Below are 17,592 nucleotides of genomic sequence, written 5' to 3'. Positions count from 1 at the left end.
CAGATTCTGAGTACTTTGAGAGGCAGTGAGGGCGTGGCAGTCATGAGCTAACAGCCCATCTGTCCCAGTATGATGATCACCAGACTCTTACCTCCTTCAGGCCTTTGCTGAGCTCCTGCTTACCCATCAGTAGAATGAGAATGGGTGTTTCACACATGACTACTCAGCATATTTTAAGAGTTTTTCTGATGTGCTGTATCTTCAGTAGGACCACTTTTCTTCAAAGATAACGGGACAAGAAGCCAAGATAAACTGACCTGTCAAAAGTACAACTCCTCCTTTTCATCCGGTGCTCTGTAGCCAAAGGCCCAAGTGTAAGAGGCTAGTTATAGCCGGCACTGAACAATGCTCCTCAGACGATCTGCCAGTGTCACTAGCCTTAGTTAACTTGTACACTTTGCTGTGTTTTCTAGGTACTATATGATGCTTCTGGGGTTCTTGAGAAAAACAGAGACACTCTCCCGGCTGATGTGGTTGTAGTCCTGAGGACGTCTGAGAACAAACTTCTTCAGCAACTGTTCTCAATCCCCTTGACCAAAACAGGTACCTGACAGCCCCCAACAGCCTCCGTCCAGACTATCAGTGAGCTATCATGGTGTCTTCTAGTCAGTGTCTAAATAATGTCTGCACCACCAATATCGAATCTGCCCCCTTTTAAGATTTATTTTGTTCTGTTTTATGTGTCTGTGTGTTTTGCTTACATGTATGCCTATGCACTATGTGCATTCCTAGTGCCCACAGAGGTCATAAGATCCCCTAGGAGTTATAGATGGTTATGAGCTGCCATGTGGGTCCTGGGAACCAGACCTGGGTCCTCTGCAAGAGCAACAAGTGCTCTTAACCACTGAGCCATCTCTTTATCCCCACATTGAACTTCTTTAACCAGGGTCAGGGTTCAATCCAAGTTCAAGAAAAAAGCATGACTATTTCTTTTGTAAATTAATGCTGGAGAAGATTTGTACGCATACACACACACACACACACACACACACACTTCCCACATCATCTCTTAGACTTCTCATTTTCTCTGCCTCCTCTTAACTCTTCTCTTTAGAAAACTGTACATCATTTTTAGTTCACGCTAAAGTCTACCCAGGGTAGACTTGGTTGGTAGAATTACTGAGACAATTCTTTCTATTTATGCAAGATTCCTATTTGTGCAAGGGGTGTGGTGCACCAAAGGTCTTCTGTGCATGAGCCCCTCAGAGGCTGCCTGGTCCAGTTCTCAACCCTGTCGTTTTCCTAAGCAACCTGGCACACCCATGACTTCCCTTGCTGGAAGTTAGCTGCTGAAGCTGCCATTCTGTGGGTCCTCATGCCAGGAAGCAGAATGCTAGGGCCCCAACGGGGAACTCCCAGCTCTTATCTGTCTCGCCAAGTGGATTCTCACTGGGTCAACTGCCTTTGATTTACCTGGGATCCAGCTGTCTGTCTGGGCTGGCATCTCAATCCCCCTCTCACAGGTCTGCTCTCAAGGGCTTTGGATTTTTGAGACTGTCTAGACACAGCTCTGAATGCGCTTTGCAAACAAGGGCGAGAGCTTTTTAAATCAGTCCTTCCTGCCTTCCTCCTAAAATCATTGGCACCCGTGTCTCTCACCTGGTACCTTTGCTAGGCAGAACGAATTAGCACCATGTCTGATTTGTAGCTGAATATATAATGTGCAGAGCAATGAAAATCCTCTCTAGGGGAGAATGAAAAGGTGGTCTACAGCCTGTTCTTCATCTTAACTTGGTGGTGTAACACGCCTCTATGGTACCCAGTGCCCATCAAAAGTCTCTGCCAGCTTCCTCTATAGATGCTTCTTGGCTACAGTTGGAATTGATTCATATGGGCCCCTGGGATCCCTAGGGCAGGCATGGGCAGAGCTGCCCGGTGTTTCTCCACTGGAGACCTCTCTGTAGCTGGTTTCAGGGCAATGATGCCCTTAGTAGCAGGGCGAATAGTCTCTGAAATAAACTGCACTCCCCCATAAACATGAGTAACAACTTGTCAAATCTGTTCAGAATCTTGGAAATTTACCCTTTTAACCTTTGGCCAAAGAAAAACAAGTTCATAGTGCTAAGCACTAGGTGGATCTATGCAGAAAGCAAGGCTCAACAGGGAGCCTCCTGTTCTTCCCGAGTCACCCAAAAGCAGGAGAAAACCCAACAGAACCTTTCCTATTTCTTGTTCATTTTAAAATTATCTTCCAGAGGGCTTGTGACTCAGTGGTCCTAAACCTTCTTAATGCTGAGACCCTTTAATACAGTTCCTCATGTTGTGGTGAGCAACTATTTTTGTTGCTACTTCATTACTGTAATTTTGCAACTGTTATTGATTGGAATGCAGATATCTGATATGTAGGATATCTGATATGCAACCTACAAAAGTGTTGTAACAGGCTTTTCCTCTTGGGCCCCCAACCAGCTCCCAAATCAAGATACAGAAACTTATTGGTTATGCATTTTCAGCCTTAACATGCGCTCATTTCTGGCTTTTTTTTTCCCCTTTAACTTAAATTAATCTGTTTCTCTTTATCTACGTTTTGCTTCAGGGCTATTTTACCTTTATTTCTGTATGTCCTACTCCATGACTGTAGGCTGGCGGCTGCCTGGCTGCCTGGCTCCAGGCATCACCCTCTCTTCCTTGTTCTCTCATCTTCTCTCCAGCCTAAATTCCTCATACTATTTATTTTCTCTGCCTGCCACCTATCCTTTTCCTGCCTAGCTATTGGCCACTCAGCTTTTTATTAGACTAATCAGGTGCTTTAGACAGGCAAGGTGAAACAGCAACACACCTTTACATAACTAAACAAATGTGACACACCTTTAAACAGTTAAAATGATATTCTACAGCATAAACGTAACACACGTTTGCCTAGTTAAAGAAATGGTCCACAACGGTTGTGACCCATAGGTTGAGAACCACTGTTGTATCTTTTTTCTGAATTTTTCCTGGAAATGGAACTCTACCTCATCTGGGAGTAACAAAAGTTGGGGAAAGAAACACTAGAAACAGATATGATGTCCTGGCAAGCTTCTCTGAAGTTTTGTATTCTTGAATTTGCTATGTTATTATGAATACTATGTTGCTAATTTCATTTATAATCATAAGCTCATTTTTCTTCATATTTTGAATATTACTAAGTAGCTGCACATAGCCGGGCAGTAGTGGTGCACACCTTTAATCTCAGCACTTAGGAGGCAGAAGCAGGGGGATCTCTGTGAGTTTGAGGCCAGCCTGGTCTACAGAGCAAGTTCCAGGACAGCTAGGGCTGTTGAATAAAGAAACTCTGTCTTGAAAAAAAAAAAAAACAAGAAAAGAAGCTACACATATAAATAAGCATAAGTATTAAAACTAACAGGCAAGAGTCTTTTTGCTTTCTGGACTTACTCAAGCAAAAATGCACTCAGTTAACAGACAGAAGTCTGCTAACAAGGTGTTTATTGAGACAACAGGAGGCTACAACGGAGTTAATACAGTGTGTTATAAGAGAAACAACTTTTGTGTGCCTTCGCTTTCTATCTGGAATTGGGCCCCAATTTATTACCTTATAATGATAATTGTACTCAGACCTCCATTCAAAAGTGATGAGGTGTCCTGCATTGAATGAAATGGCTCAGTGGTTAAGAGCACTTGCTGCTCTTGTAGAAGAAACAAGTTCTATTCCCAGCCCAGGATGGTGGCTCAGAACTGCCTATAATGCCAATCCCAGGAGATCTGATGTTAATGAAGCTTTTAAAATCGGAAACATCCATGCCTATCTATTGTCTGTCTGGCTATCTCTCATTGCAGTATAGCCTTTGAAAGGAATCCTCCTGTTTTCACTGAAATTGAAAGCATTTGTTTCACGTGCCTGCTTGTCTCTTTGGAGGGGAAGGAAGTGGTTATGCCTTGCTGCTTGAGACAAATAAAGCCCCAGTTATTCTGGCAAAATAATACCAGTGCTTAAAAACCTACTGTTTAGGTCATTTTTATTTACCCTGCTTCAAAATTTAAATAAGTGACTCAGAGGTTAAGGTTACTTACTGCTCTTGAAGAGAGGTTCTATTCTCAACACCCATACGGTGGCTCAAAACTGTCTATAATTCCAGTCTCAGGAGATCTGATGCCCTCTTCTGACCTCCACAGGCACCAGGCACACCCATAGTGCACATACATACGCACAGGCAAAGCACACACACATATAAAATAAGGTGAGTAGTTTTTATATATGGCAACAAACATACACACGGCTCCCTAAACAGTACTGGCCATGTGCAGATGCCTTGGCTCCCATCACAGTGGTCGGCACCTGGACGCTTGCTTCATTGTCGTCAATATGCCTTGCAAACTCCTCCACGTGCGTTCCATTTCACGGTAGTCTGGGCTTTTGCCAAAAGCTGAGAAAAGCCCCTCAAAATTCAAAGGAAAACTTTAATTTCATTATCAAAGAATTCCTTTCAGCTAAGTTCAGCTTCCCTAGGAGCTAGACTGATGCTGTCCTTTGCTTCCAAAGTGAGGCCTCAGAGGCCCCCAGGCTGGCTTTCTTGCCCTTTCAAGGGAGCCTTCTCCCTGGGTTGCCAGGTAACACTTCCTTCATTAGTGGATAGAGAAAAAATGCATTGGCTTAACTTCTTATCAAGGTTGAAAAGATAAACACATGGCTCTGTGTACAACTTTGTAGCCTCCGATGACTGTGTGAATACCAGAGATAACCAACCCATAAAGAGAAAAGATGGATTTTTTTTTTTTTTTTTTACAGTATTAGAGGTTTACAGTGTATGATCATTTGGCTCTGCTGGTTCTGGACTGGGGAAGCAAATCATGGCAGGTGTACCTGGTGGAGCAAATTTGCCTTTGTCCTGAGAGAGAAAAGAAGACCAAGTTTCTATCAACTCCTTTAGGGACACACCTCCAGGGATCAGAAGGCCTCTCACTGGTCCCTGCCTCTTAGAGCCTGTGTCATCTGCCAGTAGTTGCCAGGGCTGGAGACCGCGCTTACCTTGGGGAGACGTTACATATTCAAGCTGCTACAATAACCACATGTGAAATCTGAGACAGTAACCACGTAGCTTTCTCCCACTGCCTACTTCAACTGTGCTGTTCAATAGACTACTAAAGAGATGACTGAACACGCAGAATGCGATTGTGAGGCCTAGGGTGGCCAGGAGGCAGGGTCACTCCTGGGTTGCCTAGCACCAGCCTTGTCTGGTGGAAAAGATGCCCGTGTTGAGGGATGCTCTCATCCCAAGGTTCCCAGTCACCACTGGGGAAACAGAGGCAGCCACAATCAGCATGGATTCTCTCTCGCTTTTGGCATGCTGACATGACCATGCTTTGGTCTGCAGATAGGCCATTTCAGATGTGGTAATATCTCCACTGTAACTCCTTCCTGTTGATAAGACCTCAAAGGTAGTTCATGGGTAAAATTTTGATGTGGCCGCAGAAATACATTCTAACCTTTCAGTTGGGACTCTCAAGTTGAAGGGTGCAGGCAGAAGAACTTAAAAAGAAAGACATTCAAACGCAGTATCCAGGCATGCTTTCCCATTTGGAAAATGTCCTGTTGTTTGTTAGTAAACTGGGGAAAGTGCAAAATGCTTGGGGGAGGGAGAAGAGGTTTAGAAAGAACTTGAAAGACTCATATCTACATTTGATCATAGACTCTGATATCCGAATAGTAGTTTGGGGTTTTAAAGGAGTTAAGAACTTGGGGGAAAACTGGAAGAGAAGAAAGTAAACGAGAGGGAACATTCTCTAACTTCAAAGACTGGGCTAGTTTCAATGCCCAGAACTGAGTCCTGCTTCCATCACCTTCTGCCTGAGGTCACACACATTCCTCCTCAGAACTGGAGCTGTATTGAAATCCAACGCTCTCATTCTCTCGGCTTTCATTTGTTGCTCTTTGTACGGGGGGGGGGGAGGGCACGACACGGGCACTGTCTCCCATCTTATAAATCTTTAAGGCATGTTCATACCTTCACTGCCAGTTCTTCAAGTCAGTGGCATCCTAATTCTCTAACTCCCAAGTTAATGGCATTAAGCCCTGAAGAGGGCACCAGCGGGTCACCCTCTCACCGGTTCCCTTTCTCCTAGCTTGCTCCTCTGCTCTGACAGTTCAGCAGACAGATACAGAAGAGCACCCGGGAGAGCTGACAGAGTCTCGGGGCTGCACCCAGCACAGGTTTACTGAAGGGGAGACCCAGTTGACTTGTCCCACGGTAAGGAGCGGGCTGCAGAGTGAGCTCCTTTTTATGCAAAGGGGACACTCTTCTTCCTGTTTAACTTGAGAATGGAGTGTACCTCAAGTCAACATATAACCACGAAATTAGCAAAAATGTCAAGATCTGGTTCCACACATCAGTACTTTCTAAAAGGGATAGAAGAAAGTTCAGCCAGAGCAGTCAAAGACAAGCAGGATTGTAGTACTTAATTTAAAAAAAATGTATAAAGCATAACAAAAACTAAATTCTGAATAGTTCTAAATAGTGTCTAAGTCAGAAGTGGGACAATGGAAGCCTTTAATCTATCCAAGTGAAAGCAGAGGGGAATATTGTGGGCCACATAGGGAGGAAAAGGTTGTAGGTTAGAAGAAATGATGTCTTTGACTAAAGGAAGGTTTTCTGGAAAAGATTTTTTTGTCCCATTAAGAAAATAGAGAAGGGGGCTGGAGAGATGGCTCAGAGGTTAAGAGCACTGGCTGTTCTTCCAGAGGTCCTGAGTTCAATTCCCAGCAACCACATGGTGGTTCACAACCATCTGTAATGAGATCTAGTGCCCTCTTCTGGCCTGCAAACATATGTGCAGGCAGAACATTGTATACATAATAAATAAATAAATCTTAAAAAAAAAAAAAAAAGAAAATAGAGAAAATCAGGCAGTTTGAAAACCATGAAGCATCCGTCCCCAAGCTGGAAACGGTGAGCCTAAAGAGAGAGGAAGGTGAAGTAGGTGCCTCAGTAAACAAGACACCACTACAAGCCTTCAACACAGAGGGAGGTGTGAGGAGCAAGCAGGATGGGAATCGGATGGCCGCTCTTAATCATGTGGTCTTACAGCGCTAGTCTGAATTGCTGGAGGCAGTCAGAGTGGTCCCTGGTCAGAACAGCTCCAGGATGAGGGGCGTGGGGAAGGACCGGCTGATGGGATGGGTGGGGGAAGGACCGGCTGATGGGAGGCATCATTTCACCCATCTTGCCCCACACAGGCTCTGTCAGTTCACACTGCAGAGACTGAGAGGCAGGACTGGCTAGGTGACGGCCTCCCATTCTCCTGGACCATCTGGATAGGGAGCTACTTCAGAGATGGGTCATATAGGAGGTGGGTGATCACAGACAGGTAGACAGGGGGCTTCTGCCGGGTGGAGACTTGTGGCCAAATGACACAAATCTGGGTTGATTCTGTCACTTGGTGAGTCTGTCTGTCCATGTTACAGTTCCTGACATTACGCTGTGGAGAAGCTAGAGGGGGCTGTGCCCCAAAGCTGTCTTATAATGATCAGACTCACCAGAAAGAGGTCCCCATGGGAGATGAGGATCAAGTAAGGCAGAGGCTACTAGTCCTATAACTATCAGGAGATCCTTCCAGTACCAGCCTGGAGTGGATGATATCCTGTGTCAGGCAGGACAAGGGGACTGACAGAGTCAGTGACTTAGGAATAACAGAAATAATAAATATTATTGCATGACTGTCGGATCACAATGGACAATCAGGGCTGTGTGGTTAAGCACTTTGGTCTATCTAGCCCTGCCATTCTGCCTTGTGTGAGCATGCTGTGTGCCTTCCCTCTAAGACTGAGCTGCAGATTTGAGACAGTGGTATTCATTCCACGGATCTGCCTAGCATATAGCCAGCATTCCTCATGTTAATTGGCAGATCCCATTCAGACTGACTTCTGCTCCCCACTCCCCCAACCACCACACCTTCCCTTCCTCCCCTGCCCCTTGCAGCACTTCCTGGGGGGAATTCCAGGTTGAGTGCCCTGTTTGACTCCTCTGCTGGAGACAAGAGAAGAATGGCGCCTCCTCCCAGCTGCTGGAGAGGAGCTGGCACGTTGAGGCTCTGTCACTCCACAAAGCCATTTGTGAATGACATTTCCTGGTAGTCTTGAGAGTACTTAAAGTACATCAGAAATGAGCATGGTCTGTGATTTACCGTGCTGGCCACCAGCCTGCCAGTGCCTGGGATTTCTTTTAATAAGCTGTGAACTTCAGAAGGAACGCCACTCAGAACTCTATATTCCCAGTCTAGAGACAAGCATGAGGCCCTCCAACACTCGCGCAGGGAAGGCAGATGTGACTACAGTCACATCCATCTGAAAGTGATTTGGAACCTCCCAGGGAGGAGAGCAGCATGGGGTCTTCCCTGGAGGCCCCAGAAGCACAAGCATAAAGGAGAAGAGTGTCCTTTAGTGGACCCATGGCCTAGGGCTCCCCATAGCTGGCTGTACCTGAGTATACACCCAGATCAGTACTCAGGGACTGCCTGGCCTGGGGCTTCAGAGGCTTATGAGTACCCCAGGGGTGCCAGCTTCCATAGGCCGGAGGAGAAGCAGAGTCCATGGCCATAGGAGAACCCCACGTTCTCCTGGTTCTTTCTCTACTTGTTAATGTTTTCAGTCCTTGTCCGTCAAGATCTGGTCTTCATTAGACTCCACAAGGCCAAGTGTGTGGTGTGGCAGGGTGAAGAAAGTAAACCTTGGAACTCTCCATGCTCCCCCACCTCCATGCCTTTAGGCCTTGCTTTCTCCTCTCCAACTCAAATGTAGTACTTTCAATGTCTCTCTCCTCTTTAAGTTCAGTACACAGTTTCTCCCACCCTGTCAGCTAGGTTTGGAAAGCAGCTATCTAGCTATGGATCCGTGAGTCGGTATCTGGCTCCAGCTTCCACAGGTACAGAGGGGGCTTTGTATGGAGAAGGGCTTCCAGATAGAAGGGATCCCTACCGATCTCTAGCCCAGGTGCCAGCTTGAGTCCCAGTCTCTTGGTTTTCCCTAGAGCAGAGTGATACATGTTTTAAAAAAATTAAAACTAGGTAAAATAAACGTCAATAGTATTTCTATATCATAGTTTAAAAATAGTATTTAACATATAATCAGCATGAATTGAGGTCTTTTACCTTTGGTAATGTTTTCAAACTCTCGTGCGCACTGACACTTAGGGCACATCTCAGTTCAGACCAGCCACAATTGCACATGCTCAGTAGCTGCTGTGTGGCTGGCATGGCTGAGGGAAATCACTGGTGCAGAAGCACCTCATGCTTGTTCTCAGAGAGAAATGCAGGCATGTCAGGATTACAATGGGCCTCCGAAAGAAAACGCCAGGAGAGGAGACAGGATGGTGCTGTTGGCTCTTTTCTTTTTACATTTTTTTTTAAATCACATATGTGTGTATGTTAGCGTATGCCGGGTGTGTTCAGGTGCCTCCAGAGGCCAGAGAGAGACCAGAAAGGAGCTGGGGGTGCAGGTGGTTGTGGGAGCTGCCCCTTGTGGGTGCTGAGAACTCTCTTAAAAGGCCAGCAAGGGCTCTTAGTCACCGAGTCGTCTTTCCAGACCCTGGTTTCATTTATCTATAAACTATATAATTTTTTAATGTGTATACTTCCAACCATTCCCCAGTGTGAGAGAGAAAATACTGTTTCAAGTTTTTGCAGAGTTGCAGCAAAGTCTAATGGTTCTGTGGTTCTTGACATACACACTCACGTTTAGTGTTTTCAGTGTGGCACAGTGCTTTTCATTGCCTCATGAAGTGAAGGAATTGTGAGATGTGAAGGAATTCAAGACGAATTGAAGTGTGTGTGTGTGTGTGTGTGTGTGTGTGTGTGTGTGTGTGTGTGCGCGCGTGCATGTATGTCATGCGTGTGTACTGGTATGGTTGCATGAGTGTCCACATATGTGAAAGCCAGAAGTCAACATTGAGAATCTTCCTCAATCTCAGTCTCTTCTCCTCATTTTGTTTATTTTGCTTTTTGTTTGTTTGTTTGTTTTTGAGACAGGGTTTCTTCCCTGTGTAGCCCTAGCTGTCCTGGTACTCTCTCTGTAGTCCAGGCTGAACTCAGACTCACAGAGATCCTCCTGCCTCTGCCTCCCGAGTACAGGGATTATAGGTATGCATTAGCATGCCTGGCTTCCACCTTATTTTTGAGACAGTGTGTCTCACCGAACCTGAAGTGTACCACCAATCCAGCTAGAGTGACTGCCTAGGAGGCTGCAGAGATCATCCCTCCTGGCTCGCCAGCTCTCCAGTCTCTGGGACTACAGGCATGTGCTGGCTCAATGGCTTCTTATGTGGTGCCCTTTAGCGACTGCTCCATCTCCCTAGCTCCAAGTGAGAGATTTTCATGACCAAAAAAAGGAGGTGAATATTGATTATGAAACTCCAAGATCATCTCTGCTGCAGAAATATCTGTATGGAAAGTATAGAAAACCCATGGACCCCACTGAGTCACTGCAGACCCCAGACCCCCTTTCTCCCGTCTTTCTCATCTAGAACTCTCTATCTTTCTTTCCGGGAGTGGAAATCCATCTTCCAAAGCTCCCCTGGCATTCCTAGCTCTAGAGGGGTCCCCGATGCTGCTCCATCCTAGGAGAGAAAAGTACAGCTGAGAACAAACATCACTCAGGACTGTGAGACTGGGGGGTAGCTGGTGTCTGCCATGAGTCAGCTTCACCACCATCCTGCTCCCATGTGGCTATTTCCTGCATCACTCTGAAATCTGTGAGGAACGCACCTTTTGTGTTTAAGTGGCAGTTCAATTTAGGGCAATTTCGTTTTATTTCTTTAATGATCGTGTCAAGTATAGCAAATATAGCAACTTTGATTTTTTTTTTTTTTTTTTAGACAGAATTTCTCTGTGTAACATCTCTGGCTGGCCTGGATCTCCCTATGTAGACCAGGCTGGCCTTGAACTCCTTGAACTCACAGAGATCCGCTTACCCCTGCCTCTCAAGTGCTGGGATTAAAGGTGTGCGCCTCCTGGCTGAAGCTTTAACTTTTTAAAATGATCAGAAAGAATAACAAGAAAAATTAATTCTGTCTTTCTCTGCTAGTATTCTCATTCATAGAAAGGAAAGATCTTCCTATTTAAGCCTTTAACCCCAGCATTCAGTAGGCAGAGGCAGGCAGATTTCTCAGAGTTCAAGGCCAGCCTGGTCTACAGAGTGAGTTCCAAGACAGCCAAAGCTACACAGAGAAACCATATCTTAAAAAAATAAAACAAAACTAAACAACAACAACAAAAAAAGATGAAAGAATCTTCTTTTATTTTGCTATTTATTTCATATTACAATAGCTTACACTGGAGAAAAGGTCCCATAGCCCTTACAGTTTATTAATTTATTCTAGTATAAAATCTGTTTATAGGCCGGGCGGTGGTGGCACACGCCTTTAATCCCAGCACTCGGGAGGCAGAGGCAGGCGGATCTCTGTGAGTTCGAGACCAGCCTGGTCTACAAGAGCTAGTTCCAGGACAGGCTCCAAAGCCACAGAGAAACCCTGTCTCGAAAAACCAAAAAAAAAAAAAAAAAAAAAAAATCTGTTTATAGTATGGCATTCAGGTCTCTCTCTGCCCACCTTCCTAAACTAGCCTTGGGCTCCATGAAGAAAGTAAACGAGAAACCAAGCCATTATCATTTTAACCTCTCTACTGAGATGTGGCTCAAAACTTCACACTCCACCCGCCCCTCAGGAATTCAGGTCATGTGACTAGAAGCTCTGGTTTCTCTTCAGAACCCAAGCCCTTCTTCTAGCAGTCTGGCCCATATGTTGGATCCATATGAAGTCAATCAGTTGGCTTTGGTGCCAGTGTGTGCACAGCGAAGCTGTAAACCCCAGCTGTGCGGAGTAACAATTATGAACTTCACTGGCTTGCACATGTGAGGCCTCAGTAAATGAAATTAAGTGCTTCACAGCACTCGAGGGCAGGAGGCCGGGAGGTAGAAACCGCTGAGATTCTATTAGGAGCCAATATTAGTAGAGTGGGCTCCATTCTTCGTACTCCACAGGGGGAGTTCAAACGATAAAGAAACCAGATGAACTGTCTTCCAGTGGATGGGGTTTGGCTTAACCATCCCAATTGGTTTCTGGTAATCACTGGGATATATTGGCTGATCTGATGTAGTCTGTAAGTACCTCCGCCGCCAGAATATCTAAAACAGTGCTCTCTAATGTTACAACCCTTTAATAAAGTTCCTCACCTTGTGCTGACCCCCAACCATAGAATCACTTTGTTGCCACTTGATAACTGTAATTTTGCTACTGTTACGATTCCTAATGTAAATATTTGGTAGGCAGGATGTCTCAGTGTTCTATTACCACCGTGAAGAGACGCCATGACCATGGCAACTCTTATAAAGGAAAAACATTTAATCGGGGTGACTTGCTTACAGTTTCAGAGGTTCAGTCCATTATCACCATGACAGAACATGGTGGCATTCAGGCAGACATGGTGCTGGAGAAGGAGCTGAGGTCCTACATTCTACAGGCAGTGCAGGAAGTGATCTGTCTCAATGGGCATGACTTGAGTAACACACTTCCTCCAATAAGACCACACCTACTCCAACAAGGCCACACCTCCAAATAGTGCCACTCCCTTTGGGGGGTCATTTTCTTTCAAACCACCACACAGGATAATATCTGATATGCGACCCCTTATGGGGGTTGTGACCCGTAAACTGAGAATCGCTGATCTAGAAGGAATGGGGTGCAATCAGTTCCATCAGTTTCATCATTCAGTGGTTTGCCTATAATATCAAAAGGCAGCCACAGTTTAGTGGCCACCGTTGAGTTCAAACAGGTGAGGAGCTGCCTGGTGGTTGCTGCTCAGAGCTCCGACTTTGAGCAAGAAGCTTCAGCACCCTGTGCCTCAGTTTCCTTCCTTGGTGGCCTGATGAGATGACTCGAGGTATTATTGTACTAAGTAATTAATTTTAGACACTAAGTGGGGTGTCTACCACATTGTAAATACTCAATAAATATTAGTAGTTATGTGGAGAAAAATATTCCAGTTTCCACAGTTATTTCCTTTTTCTCCGGAAATTTTAAAGTAAGCAATGGATAATATTATACAGAACTATAAGTCCCCTGTGTGTTGTTGGTACTTTATGATTTCTAGCTTTTGAAAATTGTACCTTCAGAAGATTAACAGGGAAAGAATGAAATAAATCTTCCATTTATTTATTTCTTATTTCCTAAGTAATTGTCCATCCCAACACTAGTGAAGCTCTAACCAATAGAAAAAAATGGGTATTCCATAAAATTCTACTTCACTGGAACCCTTAATTGATAGCATTTTCATAAATCACATATGATGAATAGACAGGCATTGAACTGATGACTTAACCACAACATTTAGCATCAACTTGAACTTGACCAACCAGAACCTCCGAGGTCTCATGTGGCTTCCATCAACCTCCTTGTGTTGCCAACACCTGCACCTCCACTGCAACTTCAACTCTGTGAACTACAAACTGAACAGACTCAGCAAACCTTAGTCCAGAGCTCTAGGTAATAAAATCTAGTTAGTTAAGTGTGCAAGTGACCAAAGCCTTCTTAACAAGTGGCAAGTCTGAGACAAACCGCCGGCAGTGGGACCCTGGTTCTCACCAACCCCCCTCCCCTGAGACATGGTTTCTCTGTGTAACAGCCCTGGTCATCCTGGAACTCTCTTTGTAGACCAGGCTGACTTTGAACTCACAGAGATCCTCCTGCCTCTGGATCTCACATCTTTATCCACTGCCCCTCTGCAATGAAAGCATCACCCAGCAGAAGCAAAGACTCTGAAATACAAAAATAGCACAGCAGGGCCAGAGACCAGCAAAGAGCTCAAGACACAAGGAGGGAAGCGAGATGAGCTGTGGACTCTGAGGACTTTGAGTGACATATAAATAAAACCCAGTGCCACACAATTCATTCACGCGTGCATTCACACGCATATATTGTTTGCCACGAGATAGGCATATAGAGCTGAGCACTAGGTGTAGCCTGACAACAAAATGAACTTTGGTGCTTGCCCCTGGAGCTTAGAAGCAAAGGAAAGTCAAAGGTTCAATGTTAATTAGATGTCTGGGTAGTTTTCAGTAGGGCATCATTTATTTGTTTGCTTAGTTGTTAGTTAGTTAGTTAGTTAGTTAGTTAGTTATGTGCATTGGTATTTGGCCTGCATGTCTTTGTGAGGGAGTCAGAACCACTAGTACTCGAATTACAAACAGTTGTGAGCTGTCATGCGGGTGCTGGGAATTGAACCTGGATCACCCAGAAGAGCAGTCAGTGCTCTCAACTGCTGAGCCATCTCTACAGCCCTCGGTGAAAGCTTTGGTTTGGTTTCTTCAAACACGGGTTCTAGAGTTGCTAATTATATTGAAGGTCTTTAAAATACAAGACAATACAGGGGCTGAAGAGTTAGCTCAGTGCTTAAGAGCACTTGCTGAGGACCTGGGTTTGGTTCACAGTTCTTAACTCCAGTTTTAGGGGATCCGATGTCTTCTGACCTCTAAGGACACCACCAGGCGTGCATATGGTGTACATACATTCATGCAAACAAAATATTCATACACATCAAATAAAATAAATGAAACTAAATTAAAAAGTTTAATTTAAAGCAGTACAAACCAGGAAAGCTGTTTTTTAGGGTTCTGAATTTCTTACATGCGTCATCAAAGCTGGAGTTGGGTAGTAAGAAAACAGCCAGTTTGTTACCTGGGTGTTTCTTCTTTTCCAGTTCATCCATTCATTACTGCTAGTGTGTGTGTGGTGTGTGCCTGCCTGTGTTCACTGCGGCGTACGTGTGGAAATCAGAGGCCAGCTTTTAAGAACTGGTCCCCTCCTCTGCCTTGGTGAGGCAGGCTCTCCTGTTTCTCCCGTGCCACAAACTGCAAGCTAGGCGGCCTAGGACATTTCAGACGACTCTCCTGTCTCTAGCCCCATCTTGCTCAGGAATACTGCTCTCTGTGTTGCTTTCCTTGGGACAAGTGTGGTCAGCCTGGTTTCTTAGTTCTTCTTGATTCCTTTACTCCACCAAATGATGGTCCCCTTCTCTCTAAGTGTATCATCTGTTCTCCTTCCCAAGAGATTTAGCCATGTCTACGTACGCAGGGAAGTTGTTTACCACTCCGCCTCTTTATTAATATCAACACCTACAGTCATGGATGAATGCCAGGAAGGAAAGCAAAACAAAAAAAACAAACCAAGAACAAAATCTATTATCATATATTCTGTGCTCTTTGGGCTCCTGCTGCCCAAAGTTTGTGGTGATTTTAAATTTCCTCAACATATCAAATCTACAACTAGTCCCTGTTGCAGACTTAGATGGTCGTAAAAAGATAAGTGCTTTTTAACATATAAAATACTACAGTGTGCTTTTACACAACCGCTGACTTTAACATATAAAATACTACAGTGTGCTTTTACACAACCGCTGACTTTAGTTGTTTGTGTTTTATTAGCCGCCCTGTTAGAAACTCCAGGGAGTAGATCTGAGTCACTGCAACCATCAGAGCAGCGCAGGTCTGCCTGAGCCAGCTCCCCACAGGTTGTTAACACAACTCATGATTCTAGCCAGTAAGGAAGACTAAAGCTTTGGAGGAGGCAGAATTAGTTGAGAAATCAAGTTTGAATCTGGTAGGTCTTTCCAAGCGAGGCCCTCCATTAGGATTGGGTAAGAATCAGCCAACAGCATTCGGGGGAGAGGGTGTGTGGATGGGGGCGAGAGCGATGGGCGGAACCAACAAGGGGAGGGCTAGAAGTGGGGGTTTATAGAACTCTCTCATCAATCTTTTCTGATACTAACTGCTAGAGCCTTCAAGAAATCCGTCCTAGCTGGCGGTGGTGGCTCATGCCTTTAATCCCGCACTAGGGAGGCAGAGGCAGGCAGATCTCTGAGTTCGTTGGAGGCAAGCCCGATCTTCAGAGCTAGTTCCAGTACAAGCTCCAAAGCTACAGAGAACCTCTATCTCGAAAAACTGAAAAAAAAAAAAAAAAAAAAGTCCGTTCTTGCCATGAGCATTCAGCATTCACTCAGGCAGGAGACTCCCTCAAAGGAAGCAGACACCAGGTCAGAACCAGCGCGGCCTTTGTAAAGTAGACCCGAAGGTGTGCTTTCCATAGCCAGTGTGAGCTGGCTGTGGGCTGTCAGTTCCCTGCAGCAAGCTCAGACAGCCCAGAGGGGCAGCAGAGGGCACTGAAGTCTGTGGAATTACTGAAAACAATCACCCTGCTTTGGGGGCAATAATTAAGAGGTAGCTAGAGGTGAGAAGTCCTCAAGGCAGGAAACGACCACCTTTTTAAAGTCCCACCTCTGTTTCTCAGACCACCGTCTCTTTTCCCTTTAACGTGGAAGCAGGAAAATAGCCCGGGTTCAGATTCCTGCAGAGGATCTCAATTCCATTACTGCTCCTTCCCCAGCCAGGACAATATTGGTAATCACTGTTTCCCACAGGCACAGGAAGAGACTGGGGTCAGGAGGGATGCTCAGCTGTGAAGAAACCACCTGGGTGAAGCATCCAGGGTGCTTAACATTTGAAAGGAGTGTGAACACTGTATTTACATATAAATGAAAATGGAAAGTTCTCATAGGTTAGGTTTCTGGAAGGTGTGTGCGGTGGGACGCTTGGCTGGGATCTATTGTTTACTCGCGCTGTAAATCCTTTGAAATGTGTTAAAATGCTTCCCACTCATTATAAAGCTCCCGCCATACCCCCCCCCCCCCCCGCCGGATTACGACTTTGATGTCACCAATCCTGCTTCAAAGGGTCCTTCGCAGGCTATTAATCACAGTTTAGCCTCTGAAGATATCAGCAGAGAAAAACATTTGGACGACTCCATGCTAGATTTGCTAAAACTTTGAGATCCTGAGCGTCTTGCAGACGCACACATCCTTGCTTTGACAAGTTTTCATTCTGTTACACAATCGAATGACTCTGTTAGGAAAAATGCAGATGAATGTTTCCGCACACTGGCGTTGGTGGACGGTAAATAGGGAAGGGAGGAGAGAGTCTAGAGGCTCCTCAGCCCTCAAAGGTAAGTCACAGGGATGAGCAAGGCCAGGAGCTGGGCCAAGTCTGTTGGCGCTTGCTTTTCACTGACTGATGCTCGCAGAGGCCAATGGAGAGCTCCCCATCTTCCCTCACCTACATAATGCTTGAAGACCTACAGGAGTTGCTTATGGCAAATAGTAATAGTGAGCCTGCCAGCCACTTGTCCAAGGGCCTGGGAGCAGAAGCCTTTCAGATTTTGGAGTTTCAAAATTTTAGATTTGGATTTGAGAATATTTGCATCTGCATAATGGGCTGTCTAGGGAATGGGACCCTAGCCTAAACACAAGATTTAGGTTCCACATATATATGTGTATATGTACCTGCAGGTGATTTATACCGTATGTATATATGTGTATATTATTAATGTAGAGACACATAAATATGTGATACAGGTTGTATATATACATACTATACCTATATGCATATATATACACATATCTTGGACCTGTACCACCAGTTCCTATTTTATACAATATATGCAATAACTTTTTTTTGTTTTTTTAAGACAGGGTTTTTCTGCATAGCCCTGACTGTCCTGGAACTTGCTTTATAGACAGGGCTAGACTTGAAGTCACAGAGATCTGCCTGCCTCTGCCTCA

The 17,592-nt window shown here is 45.1% G+C and overlaps 1 protein-coding gene across 1 annotated transcript in view; it reads left to right on the top strand.

Moving 5' to 3' along the window:
• Window positions 1-17,592, top strand: part of Myo3b (myosin IIIB) — a 293,201-nt gene that overhangs the window by 150,289 nt on the left and 125,320 nt on the right. Inside the window, exon 21 of the mRNA XM_038338032.1 lies at window positions 414-543. Within this exon, the coding sequence (XP_038193960.1) occupies window positions 414-543 (130 nt within the window). The remainder of the gene's footprint in view (window positions 1-413; window positions 544-17,592) is intronic.

The sequence above is a fragment of the Arvicola amphibius genome, chromosome 7, assembly GCF_903992535.2.
Source record: "Arvicola amphibius chromosome 7, mArvAmp1.2, whole genome shotgun sequence".
In the NCBI taxonomy this organism is placed as follows: domain Eukaryota; kingdom Metazoa; phylum Chordata; class Mammalia; order Rodentia; family Cricetidae; genus Arvicola; species Arvicola amphibius.
The sequence above is the reverse complement of the archived record's forward strand: the minus strand, read 5'-3'. Positions and strand labels throughout refer to the sequence as shown.